Here is a 27,577-nt window from a genome sequence, read left to right on the forward strand (position 1 = left end):
TAGCCATTTTCTAATGGCGCTAGGTGAGATATTAAAAAAGAAAAAAGAAAAAAATCCCTCCGATTGATAACATTCTCAATTATTGATTTTAAAGTGATTTCTGTTCCACCAGAACATATTGAGAGTGGAATTCCGCTTGGTGCAAATGCAAACGAATCAGATCCCCCAAATGGCCAAATAACCGGCAGGCACTGCATAACTTCTATTTTTATGATTTATCAATTCCGGAACAAATCGCTTGAAAGAAATTCTTCCAAAAAACCCAAGGAAGTCCGATACGTTTCTCGAACTCAACCCAAGTCGGGCGCAACATTGCAGAGAGCTTCCAAGTCGAACAAGATCTCGCGTCTCGCCTCGAGCTCCGACGGTAAGTTTTCCTTCGCCTTCTTCTTCTTCTGTAATTCCTCGTCTCCTTCTTCTTCAGTCGCAACTACTGCAACTTCTTCTTATTCTTCTTCGATTTCCTAATTTGTGTAACCCTAACCGTAGTAATTCCTAAATATAACAAATTCTCTTCTCCTTCTTCTTTTTCTAAACCTAGACTCCCTTAGAAATTTGTGATCAGAAGTATTTACTATGCGAACTTGCTAAGTAGTGACTGATTACATACAAACACGAGACTTGGAAAATTGTTAATCACATTAATTTTCTTTTTCAAATACTAGGGTGTTCAAAAACTTAAATATTGATAATTTCCCACTAAAATGGGAATCACTATTAGGGTTTTGTAGCGATGTTTACCAAGCGGCAATCTTGCTCTGAAAAATCATTGAGTAAAAAAGAATCACTTCCACCTGGAATCATGGAATTGGGAGTGGAAGTGTTATCAATTGGGAAAGCTTTTCATTCTTTACATTTTTTTCTGAAAAAAAAAAAAAAAAATCTTTGGGCAAAATGACGATTTAATAGTTATTCAGAATGTATACTGAGGGGGGCAACGGAGAAGAGTAACTGCGGCGAACTATAAAGCTACTCACTTCCTTCTCTCGGATCCGTTTGGACCATCTCCCTCCCTCACTCTCTGTCTCTCTTTGTGCATTCGTTAAGTCGAAGCATCGTGCCTGCTTTTCATTCTTTGAAATTTCTGAAAAAATAATCTTTTGGTTTTTCTCCAACTGGCAGGCAAGAAGAAAATTATATGCTGATGGATGTTTTGTTTGAATCGATTCATGTTCGAGAGCTCCTTTCAACTCAGGAATTTGAAGAATCTTCTCCACTATCAGCTCCGGATCTCCGACTCCTAATCGATCGACTTCAAATTCGATCACTCCATATAAAGGATAAGGTTCAGGATTACATCCTTTCTCACCATAAAGATTTCTCTGAGATATTCTCACGTTGCTCTGAAGCTGTTTCACGGACTGAAAACATCTCTGGAGATGTCTCCAACATTCTCCAGCTTATCTCTGACAACCCGATCGATATTGAGATCCAGAAGACAGTGGCAGAGATCAATAGTACACGTAAAGAATTGAAGGAGCGGAAGGAATTACTGGTTTTAGTTCAAACAATGGTGAACCTGATTCAGAGATTGAAGTCGGTCACGGAGGACTTGAGGGTTGGGCGGTTAATAAATGCGTCAGAAGCACTGAGGGATTTGAAGAAAGCATTATTGATTCATGGTGAGGAGGTTAAGGGGAGAGAACCGCTGGTTTTCAGTTTGTTGAGGAAAGAGTGGATGGATCGCTCCGATGAGGTAAGGTTATGGTTACCTTATTTATTTGTATTAGGGCTAAACTTTTTTTTTTTGTGTTCATTTTCTATTTGATGTCAATTTGTGTTTGTAGGTTCAAACGGTACTTGTGAGGTTGATGGAAAATGCTATATGCTTTGAGCCAGATGGTGGTAATGTGAGAGTTAAGTTTCAGCTGGCTATGGATGGGGCTGGTGCGGTTGTGTTCAATAGTGTTTTGACAGCAATGGATGTGAGTGTGTGCTGAACCAAGTTTCATAGTATGCTATAACTTGATGTGTATTCCGTAAGCAAACACTAGGGGATAAGCATATAAATTGAGAAATACATGTTGTAAACAGAAACTTTTTGTTGATGAACTTTTATTTTATAAATTGGAGAACACTAACATGTGTTCCTGAGTTTGGGAGTGATTTAACTTCATTTTTGTGATTTCTACTATTTACCATCTGCAGATAGTTGGCATTCTTGATTATGGGCTTGCAAAGATAGCAGACTCTGTGGTGAAGTATGCCATTACTCCATTTGTGAGTAATGGGAATCCCAGTGTTTCAATTGAAGAATCAAGTCAAAATAATGGGGAAATGGCGGAGGCAATTCTGAAATTGGTTCTTCCCTCTAATTCTAAGGTAATTGGTAATTGGGCCATGTTTAGATCTCTATATAATCCATGCTTTAGTTGTTTTCCAAGTTCCTTTGGGCTGTTGTATATGAATGGCCTGTATGTCTATGTTAAGAGGCTGCCAGAAACAGGAATTTGAACAAGGAATTTATACATAAATTTCCTTTGTCAACCCTAAACAGAATATCTATCCCTATTTCTGTGATTTTTTAGATTATTTTTTTGGCTGAAATTTCAAGTCACCTACTGACCTACATGAACTTGTAGATCGACTACGGTATCTCATATAAAAAAAATTGAGTCCCCAACCATTGCTATTTTGACCCTAATTTTTTTGGAAAATTTGTTTTTATAATGTCCTCAATTCAAACAAAACATCAAATCATCAAGAACACATGATTTCATGTGCAAAGGATATATATTAGTATTATGATAATGTAGTGTTCATCATTCACATCAAGTAGCAAAACATGAATTTATCTTCAAACTTGCAGTTTGGGGAAAAAATTTATCTTCAAACTGATGCTTCAATAATACCCAAACTTTGATTTTGATGCTCAGCAGTTGTATGCAGCGTTTTGACTCACCAGATTTCAGAAGTGGAGGATTCTGAGTAAAATAAAGGTTTGGAGTCAATTGTGCAGGATTTTGAGTGAAATAAGGGTTTGGAGTCAATTGTGCAGGATTTTGAGTGAAATAAGGGTTTGGAGTCAATTGTGCAGGATTTGTAAGCTTTAAGTGTCGAAATGAACTAAACCTTTGAAATGAGGTCAAGTTGTTTCTTGAAACAATACCAAATTTCGTTAATTTCACCGAAACGTTTTGGCGAAATGTTGTATACATCATATGTCTTCTTCTATTTTGTTTTGGACCCCACCAAAACCAAAATATTTTACCAAATTTTGACTGAATTTGGTACTGTGGATATGTTGATGTCTTGGTATATAGTTTTGTTTTGGGTAAAATGTGCCTCTCAGGTCCTCGACATTTGGAAAAATTGCCCACAGTCCATTGTTTGAGATGTCGGTTCTCAAGACCCTTCGTGTTAGATGGACCTTAACGAAAATTAAAATTTGACTAGAATGCTCTTGCCTCATACTACCACTGCTGTTGGGGATCTGTCTTCTGTTCGTAAAATCACCACCACCACTCATGTCCCTGCTCTTTGCCGGAGATCTGTCCACTCTCTGCCAGACCTAGTTGTCATCAATGTATCTTTCCCCAATCCTTCTAACAGAGTCTTTTGTGCTCAAGCTACACGTCTGAGACTTCAGAGATCTCTTCTGAGTTTTGATGGATCTGAAGGTGGTGTTTCCTGTAGATGTCAACTTTATCAACCTTGTTGGGAAAGAGTGAGGTGAAGGAGATGGAGGGGGAGAACGCTTCTCTGTTTCGATCTTGAGGAATGGGGGGTAGGGATGGATGGGCTTCCACATTGCAGAAATAGGATTTTGGGTTGGGAGTCCCTAAGAGAAATTCCTTCACTGCCTTCTCTTTCAATGGAGATGGAGGAGCTTCTTTGCCATCTAGTACTGAATTCACTTTTTTGCTTCTGTTTTTTCCTTCTTTCCTTGGACACACTATAATTTCAAACTACAGTTGCAAGTTGTAGCTATTACTTAACACCTCAATCGCCAGCGTCCAGATTAGGGTCATGACCAATGAGCAGTGCAGCTTTTGGGCATGCTAACCTATCCCCATTTTCTGATTGGAGACACTACTACCAGTTTCTTCTTTTCTTAGAGAAGCACATCGGGATCTGCTGTTACAGGAGACTTCCTATGTGTAATAACCTTAAACAGGTGATCTTGATTTTTTGTATGATGCCCTAGAACACAAGGTTCCTGGAACTTCATATTGCAAACTACTTGATCTTTGCTTGAAATATCAGCAGCAACCTTTGTCATTTGTCCTGACACACTATTAAACTTATCTCCATTGTGATCTTGTTTAATGAAGTACTGATTTGATACCTCTGCCACAACCCACAAATTGATCATTTTGGCATAAGAGAAAGAAAGAAGGTAAGCAATAAATTGGAATGACTTCAACAAAGCTTTAACTTGTGATTAGCCTGTGATCACTGAGTCCTGGTTGGGAAGTATTTCTACCTCATATCAACAAGAATGCAAGCACTCAGCAGCCCATCCAGACTTCTGTACACTATAATTGTGAGAATGAAGTCCCAACAGTTGCTGAACAGAAGAGCATAGAGCCAAGCTTCCGAATCTAGTTATAGGGCTTTCCCGGAAGAAATTTCGAGTGCGTATCTCTCAGATCAGATCTCTGATTGCTGCAGGATTTGGAGGGTTTATTGAGGACCTTAGGAGGACCAATCGATCCAAATTTGAGGATCATTCGACACTTCCAGCTCAAGTTCTTGGAGAATCACCATAACTTTCCTTTTTCTTGCAACCAGCATAAGTCTCAATCCATCCTGCAGAACTTGTTCAGTTTTTGGTGGTTTGTTCCCTCATATAGGATCTCCGTTCAACCCCAAATTCAGCTCCATCTGAGTTGTGGTTTATGAGTAACTTAAATCTTCTCTATTCAGCCCTATTTTTCAGATCTTAGTTTCTGTTGAATATGAACTTGCTTTGTGTGTTTATGATGGATCCAACTGGGACTGATTACCCCTTGGTAATTTAGTCTGACATTACGATAGGGGCATGCCCCTTGTCGTGGATACCTCCACAGTACAAACCTTAACAAGAATCATACTTAGGAATTTAAATGAATTACAAGTTGAAACTATTCCTGAGTATTGATCTTCATGAGGGTGCTTAAAGCTTGATCCTCAATTGAATGCTTCAGTCCTTCATGTCTTTGGTCCATCAAGCTTGTCTTTGATCTTCCAATGAGATGTTTGCTTGATGACTTCCTCCATTTGCTTGGGCTTGACTTTTTGTAGTTCCTTGATGCTTTGGAGGGGATACCAATTGACCATTGAGGCTTGGCTTTTTCATCACAAACAAACAAGTTAGTAATCACCAATAACATACTAAATATAATGTCTCAGCAAAGAATGCAGGGTTTTTTGTCAGTAAGTGATACAATACAATATTCTAGTTTTATCCAGAAAAAAAGATATTTTCTTTATCAATGTTTAAGTATTTTTGCCCTTTTTTTGTTTCGGTGAAATCGTTTTAGTTTCTAAATTAACACAAGATTTCAAATAATTGAGGCTGTTTAAAAATAGAATCAGAAGGTTTTCCTCAAATCAATATCTCATTCGATTGTTATGTGGGCTTTGTTATGTGACATCTAACTACTCTTTGGTTACATTAGGTTGAATGCAGGGATTGTGCAACTATGTACTCAGATATTACTCAGGTAATAAAATTCATTTACAAATACATATGCTTTGAGAATGGTCGATGGATGGCATGTTTTGGAAGATTGACGTGGCCAAGGATCTCAGAGCTGGTTATTTCTAGCTTTCTTTCCCAGGTATCGTTTCAAGTATTTGGACTGAATTATGAAAATGACATGACTGATAGTTCTTGACTGTGTTTACAAAAAGGTGAAAGGTCTTCATCCTTGATACTGTATACAAAAATGTTCTGCTGGTATGTGTAAAGAAAGCATTAAACTCTTGATCCAGGATTTCTAAACGCACAATGCATTGTTGGCGATGGGCATGATGCTGTGGGTATTTGGACCAACTATTTTTTAATACCTATGAGGATTGTATGTATCTATATGAGGTGCCACAGTTCACATGGTGGTTAAGTCCAACTATTTTGTAATAATTATGAGGATAGTATGTAATCCCTTAGACGTGCCACTGTAAGTTGACTCATCTACATACTGAAGGTAACCTATCTTCAGCTATATGTCATTGTAATATGAAGAAGAAGAAGAACCCGCCATTGAGCCACTGTGACATGATCCTTCCGACAACATGTACGGCTGGGCTGGGTAGGAGAAAAGGCTATCCACAAAGGATGATCCAATTTGTCCTCCCTGTAATTGGGCGTCATACTCAAAACTAGGAATGGATGAACCAGATGCATTTCCCATGTCAGTGAAATGACTATAACCAATACCATACTCCGACTAGGTGCTCTCTCTGGTAAATAATGGGGACGCCAGTGCTCATTCCTCTGCTGTGCCTCCTTACTCAAACTTAATCCACCAATAGTGGTAGACATGCTATCGATATCCATACAATCTCTGCTCATCTCCACCGAGCCGATGACGAGGCCCTCTAGTGTATCCTACACTCCATATTGTCCCTGATTGACGTGCACTGTGATCTACATCTTGTCTGGCATGACCAAACTGGGTCTCCCTGGTGAATCACATTGGCTCTGGCTTTGCCTGGTCACACTCCTCTCGAAGTCTTGCATATCTATCGCCACCCGTATCAACATCACCACCATCATCATCATCATCATCATCATCATCAGGATCGACATCATCATCTCCACCATTACCATCGCCATCACCATCATCACTATCATCAAATAATGAGTAGAAGGTGAGTGGGCCTGAGCCTGAGTCTGAGTTTGAGTATGACCACTTGAGGAAGTGGACTAGTCAGGGTCCTCTTCATCATCCCTGCCAAGTACGGGGTTGAATGGTTGGGGGGTCTATGAGTGTATCCTACCCTCTGTAGCCATGTACTCATTAGCATCAGTCCCAATTTGTTATGCTATCTATGGGTCAGGCCTACCTCCAGGTGATCCATCACCAAATCACCTCTATCCCTTAGGACCCTCACCTAATCCACTAGCAGGATCCTTGTCATCTGACTTAATTTGGAAAACATTGGCAAGCTTGATCTGGTTCCTATCATTCTCTATACCCATGCGTATGTGCTGTATCTTCAATCTCATATTATAGTGCACATACACTAAGTCAGCGAGACGCTTGGAACCTAATCAGTTCCACCATTTTGATTGGATAAGAGAAAACGTACTCTAGTTTCGGTTACAATCGGAGGCGGAACATGTCTGGGTGATGCAGATTTTTCACGAAAGTAGGCTTGTTTTATTAGGAATAAGTCTTGGGTTGGGTTGTATATGTGTTGGGCCATTAGTCCATATGGTTTGGAGTGTAATGCGCCACTTTTATGGGCCTAAACTAGGGGTATTAAGGTTGCATACGGGATTAACTAGTTTGTTTCCATTTTCATTAGTTTCCTTTTTAATTAGGTTCAATTTAAGTTGTTAGTCTTTGTTATTTCTTTGGAGTTAAGTTATTAGTTGAGTCAAGTAGTTAGTTTCCCTTTTCAGCTATTTAATGTAGGACTGGATTTGACAACCAAACCAGACCCAAAACTTTTAAAACAAAGAACAACCAAAACCAACCCCAACCATGTATCAGAAATTAAATTCAGCAACAACCCAGAAACAGTACCGAACCCATAGAACAGCAACACAGGGGTTAAACAAACCAGTAGCAGTTTAGAACTAATCCAGTGACTACTAAAGTGCTAACAGTCTTCAGAAATCAGAACAGATATTCAACAGTACAACAGGTTATCGATCTCAAGAGAATAACAACAGAGTCCAATCCAACAATGATTCTTGGGACTTAACCAGGAATAGATGGGAGTCCATTCAGATTTAAGTTAACAGAATATTAAGAACAGTAGTCCAGAAAGCACTATTCAAACCAGCAGAACCAGAATCCAGAAAATAGAAACTTCAGTTCACCAAAAGACGAAAATCTGGAGATTTCTAATATCTCATCAAAGGCTGAGCAGAATCAGCCAATATTTGGGTCGATCCTCACTAGTATGGGGAGGAACCGTCGATCAAAAAACTGGACCAATCGGATACTCAGATCTGTCATTCCAGTAGGGGCGGATGCTCTGTTTTGCAGAATTTTCTGGGCAGCAGAGTGATAGATTGCATATCTTGTTTTGCAGCTCTAATAAGTCTTGAAAGAGATAAAAACTTAAGAGAATAATACTTGAAGTAGACCTCCTGGACTTCATGCTGCAAGGAGTCAATTGGATCAAACACCAATTCCTTCAGCCTTGATCAAACACAAGACAACTCTTCATGAAGAAGACAGTAGCAACAACCATTATTTTTTTATTAAAATCATTCATTCATTCTAGGCTTTTAGGAGCCTCCTCTTCTTTATTTATAATGTTAATGGGGGAGGGAATTACAAAATAGAAGGTTCCTCAAAAAGAAAACCAAATATTCTCCTAATACAATAGTTACTAAAAGTTGAAATTAGAAACTAGTTGAAAAAGGAAACTAACTATTAATGACTTGACTCAATTAATAACTTGACTCTTAGGGAAACAAATATAACTCAAATCAAACCCAACTAAAAGGGAAACTAATGAAAAAAGGAAACTAACTAGTAATCCCGTACTCAATCTTAGAGCCCTCCTTTTAGACCCATAAAAGTGGCCCAATACACTCCAAACCACATGGACTGAAGGCCCAACACATATACAACCCAACCGTAGGCTTATTCCTAATAAAACAAGCCTAGTTTGGTGAAGAATATGCATCATAGCTTCTTATTTCAGTTTAGTTCTTAATTTCAGTTTTTATTAAGTATTGTATTAGGAGACTAAATTAGGCTTTTCTTTTAAGGAACCTTTTGTTTTGTAATTCCCTCCCCCATCATTATAAATAAAGAAGAGGAGGCTCCTAAAGTCGGAATGATTTTGATAAACAAATTAATGGCTGCTGCTATTGTCTTTTCCATGAAGAGTTGTCTTGTGTTTGATCAAGGCTGATGGAATTGGTATTTGATCCAATTGACTCTCTGCGGTGGGAAGCCCGAGAGGTCCTCTTCTTTTGCTTATCTTCTTCTCCTCTCAATTAGTCAAGAATCTATTGCTGCTGCAACCATCTACAGGTAATTGATTTCTTCTTCTTCCACAGTTCTGCCTAGGAAATCTTCTTAGTTTCCTATTTGATCCCCTGCTGCCTACAACACTGTCAGCCATCCTCTGTGGCTGAAAATTGGATGGAATCCCTTCCACCTAGTACTACCTTCGATAAACCTGGTCCAATTCTGACCAGCCAATTGGGAGATATTAGAAATCTTCCCCATTTTGTCTTCTATTGACATGTTCCTGCCCAGATTTGAAATCAATAGACCTGCCTTGATTTCTGTTGGTTTCTTTGGGTGTTGGATCATATTATCAGCTGGATTTAGGCCTCTTACAGTCCTTGTTAAGGCCCTACCATTTATTGTTAATTCTGTTCACAGATTTTTAGTAGTTATGTAATCGGTTGGCTGTTGTAGACTTTGTTTTCCATTTTAATCCTGAGTTGCTTTGTGTTGCTGTTCTACTTTGGATATTGGTTGTTCTTTGATAAGTATCCTGTAGTTTGGGATTAGGTTGGCCTTGCCAATCCTAGTTCTACATTACTGGGAGAGCACTTTGATGGAAATCTTCTTCAATTCTTGTACCCCCCATGCAACACCCACATTCAGCTGCATTACAACAAGTGTAACATACATATTATTTGCATTTAATATGATTTTATACATGTGTAAGAAGTAGAATGAAATCTAAATTGCGTAGCAGCATCAATATTTACATGGCCGCGGTTGTGGCGGGGGTTCCAAAACTCCCCAAAGCATCCTTGAAATCTTTTATCTATACCCGTTTGGAAAGTAGTTATCAACCCATTCAAAGTATTTACTTACTAGATTCCTAATGAACTGCAAAACTCACCTTATGATTGGCAATAGACTGTAGTCTACTACTTGGTTGCAACTTGGCAACCACATGCTTCACTGCTTCTATAAAGTCCGGATTGATCCCAAAGTCTATGGTTATACTAATACTTGGGGTTTAAATAGTATGCTGAAAATTGACATGTAGATATTGTCAATGTTAATATTAATGCACCATATAGTAAGGTAATCCAAATATAAAAGAATGCAATGTTATAGCTTACCAGCCTTATGTGATGGATGCATTAGTTGGAGCTCCCAACGGTCCTGTATATTCTTCAAGAATTTCCTATTGCCACATGGATATGCAACGTAGGTGTGGTCTTTCATCATATCCATAACAACATACAAGCTTGGCATGATGGGCTTGAAAGCAGTAGCCACCATCTTCAATACTTTGACAACTGGCGCCAAAATTTTCACCACTTTACCCAACTGTTGCCAAAACTCCTTAGATGAAATCGTGTCTTGTGCTGTCCTACCACCAAGGGATCCTGACTCTCTCCACCTAAACTTCTCAGAGGCAAATATAGATTTAAGATTGACTTTCTTTGACTCAAAACTCTTAAGTGCAACATAGTTAGTGACAAATCTTGTGTGATCAGGCCTAAATAAGCCCCCCTTAGCCAACAGCAGGATCATTTGCAAAGAATGAGAATTTGGAAATTAGGGGCATAATAATTCAGATAATTGACTTATTTCTCACTTCTCTATTTATGCATTGGTTTTGTTTGACTTAGGGGTATCATATTGTTCTGGATGGTTTTGATTTATTTGTCTTATGAGTAATTTAAACTTTGGTTGTGCTATTTTTGTTGTTTATTGTTCTGGATTCCATTTCAGTGAATAATTTGTTTTTCAAAATGCTTATTCCAGGCTGTTCCTGATGATGCTTCCAAGCTCACAGAATTTCAAAATATCATCAAGCTTTCATCTGATTTTGAGACAGATCTAAAGGAGATGATGTTTATTTCATCATCTGATAGCAGGGATGAAAGGTTGAGCAATTTTGCACAAAATGTTGAAGTTCACTTTGCATCTCGGAAGAAGAGGGAAATATTAGCAAAGGCTAGAAATGTTCTTCTAAAATGCGACTTTACTCTTCCTCCAGTATGTAATACTACCAGAATGAGAAGGAAATTCTATTTCCATTTCACTTATTTACGATAAACATAATTTTTCAAAATTCATACTCTTGTTAATCTTCATTGATTAATTTCCCAAAAGTTTTATACATGGGTTGGCTTTCTACCTTGTTGACCATTTCTTTAGATATTCTTTTCAATATGTACATCTACATATGTATTTAAGAAAAAAGGTGAACATGATGGCAGGATTATATGATGAAAGGTTCTACACCAATGGCTCAGGGAGAAAATTTTTCCAAGAATGCAGTTGATTTGCTTTTCTTGCCCGGGAGGTGTGTAGTGTCTAAAGCAGCACTGTTACTTATGGAATTAGTGCATCAGACACTTCAGGTATGTCTTGGGGATTTTGGGGTGGGGGGTGCTTGTCTCTGTGTGTTAGGAATGACATAGGCAGAACGTACTCACACACACACACACACACACACAAATATATATATATATATATCTATTTGAAAGATAATCCAGGGCACTATTCTATTTTATGGCAATTGAGAAACTTTGTGGGCATGCCCCCTTCCAGATGTTTCTTATGTCTTAGCAGTATTCTTGCCCATTTGCTGGCTAACATGGTGGAAGTAGACTATCTGGCACATGTGAGGTACACTTACCAGGAAAAAGGAAAGGATTACGCTTTGTTTTTTCTTCTGGTTCCCCTTTTGTAGAGCTTTGCTCATTGTATACCTGGTTGCTTTTTCTATTCTTCTTTCTTTTTAAATTCTCTTATCCATTGGGCAGATAATTTTGTACTGTTGTTTGATATTTAATGTCATTGTTACATTCATACCCTTGACTAAATGTTTCACATTATTATTATGTTAATGTTGTATCCCCTCAACAATATTTTTTTATTCTATCAATGATATTGTTAACATTTTGTACTCTTGAAAATAATATCGTTTCCGATTTTGTGACTAGTAAGAATGTAATTTATTTGAGGGGGCATAATTATGTTTTCTAACCATCAGTGCAGGATATTTGCTTGTCATCTCCAAGAGTGGCTATGGAATTTTATCATGCTGTGAGGGATGCTCTACTTCTATATGAAGCTGTTATACCTGTCAAGGTAAGTTGATTATAGCAACTCTTATATTCGATTATGGTGAGGAGTTGGAAATTGATTGGGAATGCAGTTTCAATTAGCATCTGTCTAGCAATGCTGCATAAAGGATTAGGGGTAAAAGTTTTGAGCAGCTACATTATGGTATTCTGCCTGTTCAGCCACTTACTAGTATAGTGGAGATGTATGTTGATTTGACACAAAAGTTTGACTGTTAAACAGCATCTTTAGTGTCTTAAAAGGAATTGCACCTTGAAGTGAGTATTCTCAAAATCACCCTAAAGTGCATCAGAATTGTTTTTTTTCCTTCTTCCTGTGAAGCACACACAATCACTGTTGATGTGAGAGAATGGAGCATACATTTCAAATGCATGCCCTTTTCATGTGTCTGGTGAGGAATTGACCTAACTAGCTTGCATATGACTACACAAAAAGCGAAATGTAGCAAAAATATATGGCCTATTTGATACATCTTCAGATTTCTCTGTTTAGTGTTTTCAAATAAGCAACTTGTTTCCCTATTTTTTATTTATTATTCTATTAGAATATTAAGAACGAATTTTTCAAGAGTAACAACTGCTTTTAAGACAAAATACAGAAAACATCTTTTGGTTACTTCTGGGGAAAAAAGAAAAGAAGAGAAGAGAAGAGATCTTTACATAAAGCAGAAAACATCTTTTGGTTACTTGTTTTGGGGGGAGGGTTGGGGGGGGGGGGGGGGCAGAAGAAAAAAAGAAATATTTACATAAAGTGACTAATACCTCAGACAATTAACAATCATCGAAGCTCTAGCAATTATGGATTTTCTGTCTGACACTTATATCTCAATCAATAGAAATTGTCTTCATAGCTGGAGTGATGGATGCTACTTGATCATTGATGCTCACCCATCAAATATTGGGTTAATCTTTCAATACAAAACATTTATATGCCCCTTCAATCCTTCTCGTTGTGGATCCTATTGGTCCACTTGATTGATGCAGATCGTAGACAAAGGAAATGGTTTGATATGCAATTGGGATTCTTTGTTATTTAACCAAATTTGGACCCAAGCCAGACCATGCAATTGGTATTCTTTGTAATTCGTAAATTATGTTTTTATATGGGATTTTTAGATAGAGTTAGCTACGTAGGGATTTGCTTAAGATTAGTACCTAGTTTGTTTAGTTTCCGTATTGGATATTTGGATGTAATTTCTTTTCTTTTAAATATGCTTGTAATACAATAGAGATGAGAAGAATGGAATATCGAGTTTGATCAGAGCTTGCCTGTGTGGCATGAGCAGTGGTGGCTGTGTTTCCCCTTTTTTCCCCCCTCATGTTTCCTCTAGTATGTTCTTTCTTCCTTTTCTCTACCATATTCTGTTCATATTTCTGTTGCTGTTTTCTCTCCTCTGCTGCTAGCAGTAACATAAATTGAATAGAGTGATTTTTTTACTCACCATACTTGGTTTGGTCTGAAATTTCGGGTGGGAGGTACCCTACCCTAGGCGACTTACCCCCTAGAAGTTCATGCCCAACAGAGTTTCCTTCTGTGAGTTGTGAAATGGAGATCCAGCCTGGTTCTTGTGCTACCTACCATCTGGGATGATTTTTGGGAATTTTCTTAGTGTCAGGTTTAGTTGCTGGCGGAGTTGATTCAACAGGCCCATGGATTAGGGACCTTCATCTGAAATTCCAGATCGAACCAAGCTATACTGAGAGAGATCTGGTTTCCGCAGGTTTGTTTCGACTGGAGGCAGGAGACGACCCCCACGCTCTCGATATCTTTTATTCCTTTATTACTGAAATTACCCTTCCATCATCTCTATTTCATTCCTATCCTTTAATTAGTTTTACTTCCTAGTTTACCCTTGCTCAAAATTTTCTAAACCCCTTTATATTTATTCTCGTTAACCTATCTAGTAAACTAATAACCCCTTTAGAAATCTGGTTAATTACCAGATTGACACTCCCATTACATATTGAGCTATTTAGGGACTTGGGTGGGCCCATAGAGGCAAAACGGGTTTTTTCGAACCCGGGATTTGCATTGTTGTTCTTGGCCATGATTTTATCATCATGAACTGTGCGGATGGACCAAGTATGTCGGTAATTTCAAGCTGATTACAAGAGTAATCAACCCCAATTGAAGATATTAATAGGCTCCATACAAAAGCTAAGAAGTAGACTCAGATTTGAGACAAGACTTGTAACCAATAATAAATCAGAAATTAGGTCAGAGATGGGAAGAACCACAACTCACAAACCCAAGCCCAGATGTGGCTAATTATGTGGTCAAAGGTAGCTAGTATAAGGCCTAATAAAACCCCAAAATCTCGGCAACTTCTGCCAGCTGGTTGAGGAGATATGATGTTTCTTGATTTTAGGGCAGAAATAGGAAACAAACTGGAAATTTCGAGCAGCAGCAAGTACAGGGCTCAGAAAACCCCTACCTCCTGGTTGAAGGCCTTTTTTTGTGTGCCAAATAAAACCGCAAAAAGATGAGAGAACAAGGAATTCAATGGATATCTGTGGGAGAAAAAAAAAAAGATATCTCGTTCATCTATCTCTTGTCTATCTATCCATTGATTCTATCTATGAATCAAGTCAAAAGAGTTTGTTTTTGGGTTCCCCGAAGCCCCGAATAGATTGGATCGTTTCTGCCAACGAAATGAACGCGGAGCCCGTTCCGAATGCTTCTCCGATCTGGAAGTTATCGTGGAGAGAATCAAATAAGATGCCTCCCTCTGTCTTTTCCCGCTTTGCTAATCTTCCCCTCTAACGCGGGCCGGGCGGCGGCGGGCGCAGAGGAAGAAACCTAAGAGAAGACGCTCTTATCTTAGGTCCTTTTTTTCAGTGCAACACAGGGGGGGTAGGCTATCTTAGCCTTGGGTCTCTCATCCACAGCTATCTCAGCTGTTGAAAACTGGTCTTTCTCAGACAAACTTGCAAGCAAGGAGCATGAAACCTCTGTTATGCAATTGTGTGAATCTTTACAACCAATGGCCTATTTATAGCTTGGCCTAAGCTTTACAAAATAGAAAGTACAAAGGATGGAAACTAGAAAGAAAATAGAAAGTTCTGAAAAAAAGATACCAATCAATTAGGAAACAAAGACTTTCTAATTAGATTTGCTTGCTTGCTAGCTAAGGAATATCAAATAAAACAAAAGGGATCTTCTAGAAGATGCTGAAATCAATGCCGAACAGAAGGAACTAAGATTTGACAGTTCTGGAATTCAGAAGTCAGAATATTGGTAAACCGGATTATGAAACAGATCTAATGAATGAAATAACAGAGCCTGGTGTCTGGAACCAATAGTAGGTGCAGAAATATGTTCAAAATAGACAACAGATGTTCTTACCTGTAAGATATTTGTTGCAGCATATGGTTTGATGTTGCATCCCTGTAAGGCTGTTCCCTCAGTAAACTCTATTTATCCTATTCACTACGATTATATACTCATAACACTGAAGTGGCAATGACCAAAGGTCTGATACATGTCTAACCAACTGAAGACAGATATAGGCTTGAGTAAGCCTCTTCCTGCGCTTTTCTTGCATCAGCTTGTGAATTGATACATTTGAAAGGTTGTCGAGAATCAAACTAAGTGTTTTTATATTTTTATTTTAATTTTATTTTATGAATATTTATCTCATCGATGCTTTTGATTAAATTATATGTCGAGAGTTATCTGAATGATGGTTGTAAACTTCATTTATTTTTTATTTTTGAAGCTAGAGAAGCAGTTTGATAGCATAACCCAAGTTCCGATACTTATGCACAATGACTGTCTTTATCTGTCTCATGAGATTCTTGGCCTTGCATTTGAGGTAAGTAAAAGACCTAGTTTTATCCTTGAACCTGTTTTTATTTTTCTTTTTGTTATCTAATTGTATGTTGTTTGTTCTCTTCTTTATTTGATAGTTCTTATATTATCTCCTTAAGTTGCGTCAGTTTGTGCAAGTATGCAAGTGTACGTGCGTGCGGGTGGGTGTGACTTGATTTGTGTGTGTGTGTGTGTGTGTGTGTGGGTTTATGTGTGTTGAGTTGAAGCATTGACTACTTTTAAAGTTAGGTTGGTATCACATATTGATAAAAATAAAGACCGAACATGCTATAAGTTTCTCAAATCAAGTAATTAGTTTTTGTTATGTTTACTAATTTGCCCCCTTCCAATGATCTCTACATTCATTTGTTGCCTAATTTGAAAAGAGTTTAATTAAGTAAATTTGGGGGAGGGGTAATATTGTGAAATGAGGGAACTTTTAATTCTTTAACCACTTGTTCTTAAACTTTGGGGAGGGGACACTCATTGCGGGGCGGGGAGTACAGTATGAGACATTAAAAACCACTACCAAGGTAGGAATGCACTATTAGTGTACTATGTAGTAAGGAATATTATAATAATAAGTGAACAATGTCAAACCCCTAGGCGGTAGCTTAGTTGGCAAGGACCAACACTTCACAATTAAGAGGCCTATCAGGAAAACAAAAGTTTAAGCAATGTCAGCCATGTTTTGGTGGTTACTCATAAAAGAAAATGCTTGCTAGTCTAATGCTCAACATTACGGGGGAGGGGAACAGAGGTTTAAAAAATAGTCAAGTTGAAGTTACAAATGGCAAACCCTTAAAGTTGTCCATTGGTTGCACCTAGCAACTCTATTCAAGTCCTCAAGTAGTCATAATCAAGCAACTGAATTATTGGTAGCTCGTTGCTAATGCATGGATTAATCTGTCCATGCCCTAAGACATAGTTGTCAAGGCGCTGCCTAGGCGTCACCGCCCCCATCCAGGCTCTTTCTTGGGTCCAAGGCGACAACATGCCTTGTTGAAACTTCATGAGTGTACATTGATTTATGTTTATTATTTGTTTTTATTTCTTATTTTTATGAATATGCCTATATATATTGATGATAGATATGCCCCAAGGCATAGGTGTCACGGCGTCAAGGCGAACTAAGGCGGTGGAGGGTTGTCTAAGCGCTTAGGCGAGAAGGTGCCCGCCTTAAGGCGAACAAGTGTTATTTTTTATTTTTCCTATTTTCTAACATTATTTAGTGAGTTATATATACCTTGTATCATAAAAAATCAAGATTAAGCCACATGAAGTCATTAAAAATCAACATTTAGCCACATCAAATCATAAAAAATTAACATTAAGTCATATTAAGTTATAAAAAATCAACATTTAGAGAAATGCTCTTATTCTATAATAAGTTTGACTGGCCAAATAATTTTATTTTTACATGAGACTTTTTGTATTAGTTATAACATAAAACCAGCTTTCTAACAAGTCTAAGATTACCTAAATCTGAGTTGGAATGACAAAGTTATGCTTCAGTCATACTTATTTTTAAGTGCGCGAATACTGTTAAAATCGCCTGAATGAAAATAATTTTATGAATATCAAAACAAAATATTATTTTACCAGACTTTTGGTTTTTAGCAATGCTTTAACATGATAGCATTTGTAAAATTTTCATAATTGAGAAAAACCCTAGCATTTAAAAGTTGAAAATCGTCCCTATAGCCAAAATCCAGTTTTTGTTCTTGGACTGGGGGGTTGACTTTTTATCCTTTTGGAATTTGATTTTTAAACTATTTTTATTGGATTCAAATATGGGGTATTTGCTTATTTATGAATAATATCTTAAGTAAAACATTTACTTGAATGATATTTGGCATAAATAAGTGCCGAAACACAAGGCGACGTGCAGTGCAGCAAAGTTGCTGTCGCTTAGGCCCCAGGCAAACCGCCTGGACGCCTAGCCGTCGCCTAGGCGACGCCTTGACAACTATGCCCCAAGGAGAGTTGAACTCATGACCTCTAAAATTGAGAGGGGTTGCTCTTTGCCAACTGATCTACCCCTTTGGGGTGAATATGCCTATATTATATCCTATACTTTGTTTATTATTCGTTGGTTTTCTTTTATTAGGTCATTACTAGCATAATTATATCATATTGCGCTGATATGGCTTCTATGTTGCATAGAATCATAATTATATCAAGTTATCATTGCTATATTACATATAGTCATATATTGTATGCCTAGGTTGCCTAGGTGATTGTCACAAACAAGTTTTTGTTAGGTCCCAAAACTGCTCGTTAGGCACCTTAGCCAACACTTGTCCAAGGTCCAACTAACACCATCCAAGTTATCTTAGCATTCACCCAAATTGCCGACGGGACATGGCTTGTAACACTATATCGAGGCTTTGCTCAACTTAGCCCACAATGTCACTTCATTGCATCACCACTGAGATACTTGCCCAACGACTAGGGCCAATTGACAGGCCATGCCCAACAACCCAGAAGTCTCTTTTCCCCACGTCTTAGTATATATGCTCGTCCAACATGGAACCCACATCATCCCAACCCTTCACTAGTGCCACGCTGCCATAGGGGAATCCATGCCACACTAACTCGAGGACATGACCAAGTCAATTACCATGCTTGCGCCCAAGATGCCAATATCACCCAACTTGAATGGCACACAGAACACTTCGAAGGTTTGTCAGATATACACAAAATCGCTCATGTTGGCCGTCATTATCGCACAATATGTGCTAGTAATCAACACCCACACAGACATGCCTAAGGCAAGTTGAACCCAAACCATGCCTAGAACATGCACACTCGTACCACAAGACATGGGATAGCCCACTCGCTTAAGCCTCTAGTGCCACTGACACATACGAGGTACTAGTAGCATCCACAGTGAACGTCTACGGCTCTACCTCCCCAGCAATGCACCATGCTAGTGCCTTCTGATGAACATCGTCTACTTCAGTAACCAAATCTATGGTTGAACACCCATAGCCCACTTCGCTTAATGAGTGCCCGCCCATGGGATCCTCCCTTGAAATTCTTGTGCTACTGATGCATGCGTGGCCAGCCCTACCGCACACACAATGCCTTGCCTATGGTGGCCACCATGCCCACCAAACCTTGCTTGTGACATGCTACGATGCCTTGCTTAATGCAATGACACCAAGAAGGGTGAGGCACACGGCACACCACCCTTCCTCAAGGTAGCTCTTAAGAATTTTGCCCTTTTCCAGAAGCAGACATCAACTATCCTAGAAAATCATATTGACATACTTCGAATCGTCACCAGGCTCTTCTTCCAGAATGTCAACATGATGCCACGGTGCTACGCCAAGCCCTGTGTCAAGACCAAACGCCATCATTGAGCCCTCAAGTGTCATGGCCATGCCAACACTTTGGTCGTGACAATGCCTCTCCAATGCCTTGGGTCAGCTAGCTGCCGTGATAAGTGTGCCCTAAAATAGTAAAATGCCTAGGTAGGGGCCTTGTCACCCATGTGATGCTTTGATAACATTGGCATGTGTGCATGTCACAACACCAGTTTTCACTCACACGGCTTGAGCTCGAGGAGCCACTGTTTTTATCTACGGACAGATGTTTCCAATCAATGTAGCCAATAATTTAGTTGGATTCAGGTAACTCTCCTGTTGTGGTAACCTTGATGTGTCCTCAGGGGTTCAGCTTATTGGTCATCATTTTTTAAAAGCTCTAGTGAAGTGGGTGAAATGCAGAGTTGTAATGGCGCTTAGGTGAGCAGAGGCATTGGAGGGCCGCTTAAGTGCGTAGGCGACAAGGCGCCTGCCTAATCATTGTCTAGGTGCCCTAGGTGTTGTCATGTAAAGTGAGGATATATGCGTAAATTGCCATTTAAAGTGGGGGGTATATGTGGACAGTTGTGTGTCGGGGGGAGGGTTTGGGTAAAGTGGGGTAGTTCTGCCGAGTTCATCACCCTCACAAAAGTGGAGTCGTGGTGACAATCGAAAAGTACACCCTTTCTTCTTCTCTTTTTCCTCTTCCTGATTTCTGTTTCTGCTTTTATTTTTATCTTCCTCTTTCTTCTTCTACTCTTTCCTCTGTTTTTTTCTTCTTCCTCTGATTTTCTTTCTCTATAATTTTTTTTATTCTCCATTTTTTCTTCGTCTTCTTCCTCCAATTTCCTTTCGCTGCTGAAACAGAAATGGGGAAGAGGAGGAAGAAGAAGAATCAAGAAACAAAAAAGTGAAGAAACTTACTGGGGGAGAAGCCTGGTTGCAATTTGTCACCGTCGCTGTGGGTCTCTTGAGGGTTTCATGTTCTCTATAGATAACATTGAGGGTTTACTAGTGATCTTTTTAATTCTTTTTTTTTTTTTTTTTTAAATGATTTGATGTAGCACCATTTATGATTATAATGTACATAAGCGCTTGAGAAGTGTAAGAAATGGACAGGAGTTTAGTTTACAAGACTTTAATAGCGGGCCTCTGCAATTGGGCCAAGCGAAATCCATAAAATGTGATACGTTGGTAATGCAGGCAAACAGTTTACACCAAAGGCAACGCTGAAAAGGATCATGTTTGAAGATTATTACAGCTTTTCCGGTTCTCTTGCTTTCTTTTGTTTTTTCTTCCTGCTTTCATCGTTAGGCTATTTATGTGGGAAAGTCTTATTATGCCTTTGTTAGGTGTATGCAGAGTGTGGGTTGTGGAAGTTATAAGAAATTGAGGCTTAGGTGTGGGTTTTAAAGCAAGGTTGTCTTGTTTGGTCAGGGGTGTAGGTGGCACCTTTTCCCCGTTTCTTTGTTATGTTCTTTTCTTTATATTTTTATCCTATGTATTCTTTCTCTTTTCGCTTTTAAAAAAGGGCCATTACCCAGTGCTGGTCCCGCCTACGCGTGGTCCTGGAGGGGTGAGTTTGGAGTCGGGGCTAATGTTTGGCCCATTTTTTGAAATCCTGTGTCTACTTTGCAGTCGGTCCTAATTGGCATTTTTTATCCTGTGTCTTCCTTCTCTTTTCGCTTTCTTTCTCCTAGTCATAGTTGTCAAGGTGTCACTTAGGTGACTGCCTTGGCATCCAGGCACCTTGAAAACAAGTGTCGCCTAGGCAGGCGTCATGGTCAACTTGGTGGCCTTGCATCCGGGGCCCCTCCAATGCCTTGGTTCACCTTGATGCCATAACAACTATGCTCCTAACAAATTCGTCTGAGTAAAAATCATTGTTGTCGTTTATTGAAAGGAGATTGAAGACTGGAATATGGGTGGAGATTGAAGATTGAGATGTGAAAATTTTGAGGCTTGCAAATAATGTAAATAATGTTTGTGGTGTCATCTGGCAAGGAAGAATCTTGCAAACTAAGTTTCCTTTTTATATATTTCCTTTTAAGCTATGATTCTTCAAATGGCATCTGATTGCTGATGCCCTTATTTTGTTTATTTTGAACTTTCATTTTTAGCTACAACACTTCGTTAATATATGTAATGATTTGCAAATACTTTATATTTTCATGAATCATGAATGGGGGTTTCTGTCTCGAGTCCTTTCTTGATTTACCATCATTTCTTCCCTTGACCAAAGTATCCTTTATTGTGAATTTGTGATACATATGGAAAGCAGAGCAATTTTAAGCTTCAAACGAAACTGCTGCTTCAGCCTAATCTGCTCATGAAAATTTGTTTGGCCTTGAGATTCGTGCTTGCTTCGTTAAAATCTTCATTGGTCTTTCATGAGACCTACATATTTGCTAACCATTAACCTTGAGAAGTCCTAAATTATGGTATATGATTACTAAGTTCCTAATTTTGTGTTTCATCTCTGTCCAGTATCGTTCAGACTTCCCAAGTTCTCTAAAGGAACATGCAGTTTTTGTTGACATTGCACCAAGATTTCAACAAATGGCTGAAGATGTACTTGAGAAACAAATTAGAATAGTTATCTTTAACTTGAAAGAGGTACCAAGATTTCAACTTTGAAGGAATGCTAATTCAATTCCATCGTCCATGACTCTGCTTTTTTCATATAGACTTTGTTGGTCTTATTCATTTTGCATTCTTGTGATCCATCAGGCCATAGATTGTGCGAATGGGTTTCAGAATACACATCAAATGCAACAATACGAGTGTGCAAAGTTTTCTATAGATCAGGTAGCTGTGCTATAATTTATTTAACCAATTGTGTTGATGACTTTGTTCTTGAAATCTGAATGTTTCGTGATCAGGTTGTCTTCACTCTTGAGAAAGTGCATATTATTTGGGAGCCGCTCTTGCCTCCTCAAACTTATAAGAGAAGCATGTGCATAGTGCTTGATTCTGTTTTTTCTAGAATAACGGAGGACATACTACTTTTAGATGATTTGGCAGCAGAGGAGACATTACAGGTACTATGACTGAATCCTATGACCTAGTTTCTTTTGGGTGCCCCACTGCCCCTACCTCTTTGCTGTCAGAATCCTAAGTTAGTAAGCTTGTGAATTTATTTATCTATTTATTTAAGCACTAAATCTATTGCCTTTTCAGCTTCAGAGGCTGATCCATTTGACACTAGAGAGCTCATCTTCCTTGTTTGAGTCCCTAATGTACATCAATGGAAAAGGGAAGCTACTAGAAGGTGTCAGAGATATTCAACTAGATGAGTTGATTCCATCTTTACGTAAACTCCGTAAATTGGCAGGCATGTATCTTTGGCCTGCTTAATTATTACTACTATTTTTGATAGGTACAGACGAAAAGCTTGTTTTGTTATTAATTACATTTAGAAGTTGACTGCCTCTTTTATTTTGGTAGATTTATTAGACATGCCCTTGAAATCCATTACAACAACTTGGGAGAGTGGAGAACTGGCTAATTGTGGCTTCACAGCTTCTGAGGTATGATTCAACATGGCACATTTATCTGAATTATGGTTGTATATTTGGTTAAATTATGTGTAGGTTAAGCACATATACTCTTGTGTACATATATGCATGCGTGTGTGGGATGTCAACTTTTATTATCTTTAAAGAAAAAATAAATAAATAAATAAAAGCCTTGCATGCCATAAAATCCCATTACATACTGAGGAGAAAAGATCTTTCCATGGCCAGTGAATACAGGTTCTGTCCACGGCCATGGTTTTCCTGTTTGTATTGGTGGATTGGTACAGACCAAGGGTAAAAAAGTAATGAAAAATTGATTTTTGAAAAAAAAAGAAATCCTTGCATGGAGATATTCATGTGGGCAAGACTAATACTGATCCCGATACTAATTACCAAATCCTTACATGGAGATGCTCATTTGGGCTTTAAATTTGGCACATGAGTAGAGACTGAAGCGGACAGTAAGTTCACAATATTTCACTTGCAGTTGTGTTGCCCTACATGTCCTATATGCAGAGCTTTGGAGAGATCTTGCTCATTACATATAATATGTTGTCTTTTTGTTTGCTTGTTGTCTCCCTCTCTCTGATTCTTCTTATATGTGAAGTACCTGGTGGTAATTAAATACACAAATTGAAAAATAAGCATCTCCTCATTCCATAGCAGTTGTGGGAAACAATACACTGAAAATCATTTTGATTGGATGATTTTCATTATTTTTTTCCTAATGGTCCACTTTCTGTAAATACTCTCAGAAGTCTCCATATCAATGTCATGCTGATTTTTGGTTGTGGAAATCTCCTAACTAGGTCTCACTCAGTTGAGGGGACCTTTTTGTTTCCAAGGGGGAAAAAAATTAGAATTATTTTGTTTGGCATCATGAGGTGTAATTAACTAGATTTGTGTTGGGAGAACAGTCTTTCACCATTACAGTTACATGGAAGAGATTGTACAACCCCCCCCCCCCCTCTTTTTTTGGGGAGGGGGGGGGGGTGTTTGGGAGCTGTACAACAATTGGGTTGAAGCTTCTAGATTCGACTCATTTGTTCATTTATTCATCCTGTGTTATATTCCGTATCTCTCATCATCTTTGGTAATTATGTTCTATTTTGTTTATTTTCAGGTAGAAAATTTTGTTAAAGCCATATTTACAGATTCTCCATTGAGAAAGGAATGCTTATGGAGGATAGATGATATGAGTTTTTAGAAGTCAAATGTCCGGGAGATCATGGAGTATCTGTGACATCAGCATTTTGTATTGACCCAACCCATGATGCTAATGAAATTAGTTGAAGATAAAGTGTAATTTTCCAATTCTAGTTTGTTGTATTTAGTCCATAATCGAGGTGCTTTCTTTTCTGTATTTTAAGCTGTAAGATACCACCTTCTGAAGGGTAAATTCTTGTTTCTCTTGACAATGCTTGTTTTACATTTTGGGGAAGGCAGAGGAAAAGAAAAGATGGTGGAAATGATATTTAATAGTAGTGGCAACAACTTTTAATCTGAGATGATGATTTGGCTTTACTAAGAGGTAAGCTACCATAGGCTTCGTTTGGTTGGAAAGGGAATTTTAAAGAAGGAAAGGAAGGTGAATTTTTTTTTAAATTTTGAAAATTAACTTTTGTAATGATTACAATTTTTTTTTTTTAGGATTGAAAAATAAAAGAATGATGATCTTATGAGATGTAATAGCGGATATTATATTATGCTTATTTCAGTTTTGTGGCTTCCTTTTGATAAAATCATTGTCAAATGCTTTTATTTTATTTATTACGTGGTGTAAATATCTCTTACATAGTGAATATATGTCCGTATTTTTACTATCATAGTGATCGTATGAAACATTTATTAAACGCATGTTGTATCATTACCATACATATTTAGTTACGAATTTTCGAAAAGTATTATTGTTGGACGTATCCATACCAGTTTTATTGCCATTCATGAAGTAAGGTAACGAGTACAAAACAGACACTTAAACCAATAGATTAAAGCTGGGTTTGTGGCTTTATTGATTCGTGTGCACTGATTTGCTGACTTTTTTTTGATGAAGCATTGATTTGCTGACTTGCTATACACACTACCGAACACTCACCAGCTAAACTAACCCTCTAACTCGGTCAACTCCATTCCCTCTTTCTAGGTTTTTGATGAGCATTTCCTCCTTTTCGTTGATGTGTGTGTATATATATATATATATATATATTACTATTATCCCTTCTTCATTTCATCTTCCTTTGCCGCTGCAATTTGAAATCACGGTTGGAGAGGTAGAAGATGAAGGCTGTGAGGAGTTCTGATTTGAGAAGAAGATGAAGATGATGGGATTAAGGTTTTGATTTGGGATTTCCGATTTGGCATTTGGGAACAAAGGGTGTTTGGCTTTTGATTACGGGGAGTTTTGTTTAGTATTTTAGTTTTTTATTTTAACCCATGGTTTGGGTATGTTGTATGATACGCTTTAAATGTATATTGTACAAGTTTAAGATCTAATTTATCAAACACAATTTTCTGTATCTATTGTTTATTATGCAAAATGATGTATAATTCATTTAAGTATATACACACATGAATGATATGCATATTATATATATATATATATATATAGAGAGAGAGAGAGAGAGAGAGAGAGAGAGAGAGAGAGAGAGAGAGAGAGAGAGAGAGAGAGAGAAGGAAGCACACGATGTTAGTCCTCAGAGTGCATGTTCTTCTCACATCCCACCCATGAGCCCCACACCTTCTCTCAAATGCTCTCTTTTGGATCACTCGTCACCTTCCTCTATAGGGGCAAAACTACACTTTCGCATCATATGAAACCATCTAGCATATTAAGCAAAACCACCTATTACGAACATTTTCAGAAGGGATTGTAAAAGCTAGGGCATTCTAGAAAGACTATATTTAATGCATCAACATGTAACTAAAAACTAACTCAAACAAATTCATCCAAACATTTGCAAAATCCAATTTGGTCTTAATCCAAGCCTTCAAGTGTTATGTAGCAGTTCATATTTCTAGATAAAGATCTTCCATTCCATGATAACATTCCAATTTCTATCAACCCATAAAAACTAGCATATGCTGAAAGAAAGCATAGACAACATAATAAATAATAAGTAACTTGATAGAGGATCAAGCTCCATGTAGGGAGACATCAAGGGATGGAGTGTATCCTTTTGGCTCAAGTGAAGGTTTGAAAATTTAAACTTTTAAGATTGATACCTTGACTCCATCCTAAATGCCCAAGCTTTAAGTTAAGGTAAAAATAAATAAATAAAAAAAAAAGAAAAAGAAACAAAAAAAAGGGCGTTCCTCAAGCAAGGTTTTAGAACTTGGAATCAGTCTTGCAGCCCGTGTTAATCGATTCTCATTCTGATAATTTTGGATTAGAAGGGATTTACTTCCCCCCTTTTCTTTAAATTTATAAATATTGATGTTTTTACCATTTCACCTTTGCATCGTATTAGTGGATTGGCATCATATCCGTCAAGACTTGGGTTCAATCACAATCGATTTCGTTGACATTGATCCGATTTTGAAATTGTGTTCCTCACGTTATAAGTTTAGTAATCACACACTACCCAATCAATATGGGACTATAACCCCAATATCTGGGATGAAACTGCACTTATTGCATCAATCTCCAGACTTATTATAAGGATCCTTATATAACTGATGCACAAAAAATCTGCTTTGTTATCATTTTTCATGATATAGGGGGTAGGGTACTTTTGAAATTCTTGAGTACTAAATTACAAGGTCGTAGTCTAGTGGAAGTAAGCTCTTGCCCCATTACCATTTCGATCAATAGATTATGAGTTCAACTCTACATCTCCTACTTTCGCTTGTTGGTCCTGTAGAGCTATTATCATTGCCAAGTCTACCCTGGGGCACCCTTTAGGAGAAAAAAAAAAAAAAAGAGGGCATGGATGTAAATAAAGGTCTTATGCAATTACTAGAACACCCATAGAAACTTTTCATGTAATAAGGAATTGGTCAAGTAAGCGGGGTTAGGCAATAATATCATGCGACATACGGTCTCCGGAACCTGCTCGCCATCCTCCACTCCAGTGTTCCTCTACCGGCGGAGAAGATGCCCCTTAAATGGTAAGAAAGTAAAAGAAAAATAATTAAGTTGAATTTTTCGAGATGATTTTTTTCGATTTTGGGTTGATGAGCTACTTACCCCCAATCTTTTTCGAACAATTTGTTGTGTTTTGGATCGATGTACTTCAGAGAAGAATTTCGCTTTCATCACTGCACTAAAATTACCGTTGAGCTTGATAGATTCGAAGATTAGCAGAAAAATAGTTTGATTTCGGATTTGTTTATGAATTTAGAGGGAGAAAAATGTTTCGTTGTTTTTGTTCCAACACTGTCACATTTCATTGGATGGGAAGATGATTTCTTTTTTTCTATTTTGATTTTGATTTTTATTTCAGGCTCCTCCATTGGCAACCTAATCCAGGAACGACTGTGAGCAGTCAAATTCTTACAGACGTTTCTCAGTGTGTGGAGAGTATCAATGGTGTCAAGGAAGGAAGATGGAAAGCTACACTCACATTCTACAGACCCATGTTAAAAGGTTATATTTTTCAGTTTCTCTTAGCTCTATTTTCTGTTGTATTTTGTTTCCCCTCTTAGCGACAACCGGTACTGCAAGTTCATGCTAGTGGTTCGTTAACTTACTATTCGATTTTATTTTATTTTTCCAGAATTTCGTTTTAGTTTTTTTTTTTTTTTTTTTTTTTTT

General features: G+C 38.0%; 2 protein-coding genes across 3 annotated transcripts in view; both read left to right on the plus strand.

The window, feature by feature from the left end:
• The first annotated feature begins 120 nt into the window (after positions 1-120).
• LOC122079440 (centromere/kinetochore protein zw10 homolog) lies at positions 121-24,348 on the plus strand. Of its 2 annotated transcripts, none has more exons than XM_042645918.1 (15): positions 121-367; positions 1,116-1,696; positions 1,788-1,925; positions 2,149-2,322; positions 5,604-5,765; positions 10,857-11,090; positions 11,315-11,458; positions 12,099-12,191; positions 15,904-15,999; positions 21,794-21,922; positions 22,037-22,114; positions 22,189-22,347; positions 22,487-22,640; positions 22,754-22,836; positions 23,948-24,348. In XM_042645918.1, the coding sequence occupies exons 1-15, from the start codon at positions 211-213 to the stop codon at positions 24,029-24,031; spliced, it is 2,466 nt and encodes an 821-aa protein (XP_042501852.1). In that variant the 5' UTR covers positions 121-210; the 3' UTR covers positions 24,032-24,348. The 2 variants fall into 2 exon arrangements, with proteins under 2 accessions (XP_042501852.1, XP_042501853.1); XM_042645919.1 differs by having other exon boundaries at positions 231-367; positions 1,123-1,696.
• A 2,426-nt stretch (positions 24,349-26,774) lies between these two features.
• The window catches only part of LOC122078557 (mediator of RNA polymerase II transcription subunit 20a-like), a 10,315-nt gene continuing 9,512 nt past the window's right edge, over positions 26,775-27,577 (plus strand). Inside the window, exons 1-2 of the mRNA XM_042644587.1 lie at positions 26,775-26,931; positions 27,267-27,409. Of these exons, the coding sequence (XP_042500521.1) occupies positions 26,918-26,931; positions 27,267-27,409 (157 nt within the window). The 5' untranslated portion in view covers positions 26,775-26,917. The remainder of the gene's footprint in view (positions 26,932-27,266; positions 27,410-27,577) is intronic.

Source organism: Macadamia integrifolia, chromosome 5, assembly GCF_013358625.1.
Source record: "Macadamia integrifolia cultivar HAES 741 chromosome 5, SCU_Mint_v3, whole genome shotgun sequence".
NCBI lineage: Eukaryota > Viridiplantae > Streptophyta > Magnoliopsida > Proteales > Proteaceae > Macadamia > Macadamia integrifolia.

Coding starts and splice junctions, on each gene's coding strand:
- LOC122079440 (XM_042645918.1), top strand. CDS start 211: ATGATTTATCAATTCCGGAACAAATCGCTTGAAAGAAATTCTTCCAAA. Junction 12,192..15,903: donor AAGCTGTTATACCTGTCAAG/GTAAGTTGATTA, acceptor TTATTTTTGAAG/CTAGAGAAGCAGTTTGATAG. Junction 22,348..22,486: donor CAGCAGAGGAGACATTACAG/GTACTATGACTG, acceptor TTGCCTTTTCAG/CTTCAGAGGCTGATCCATTT.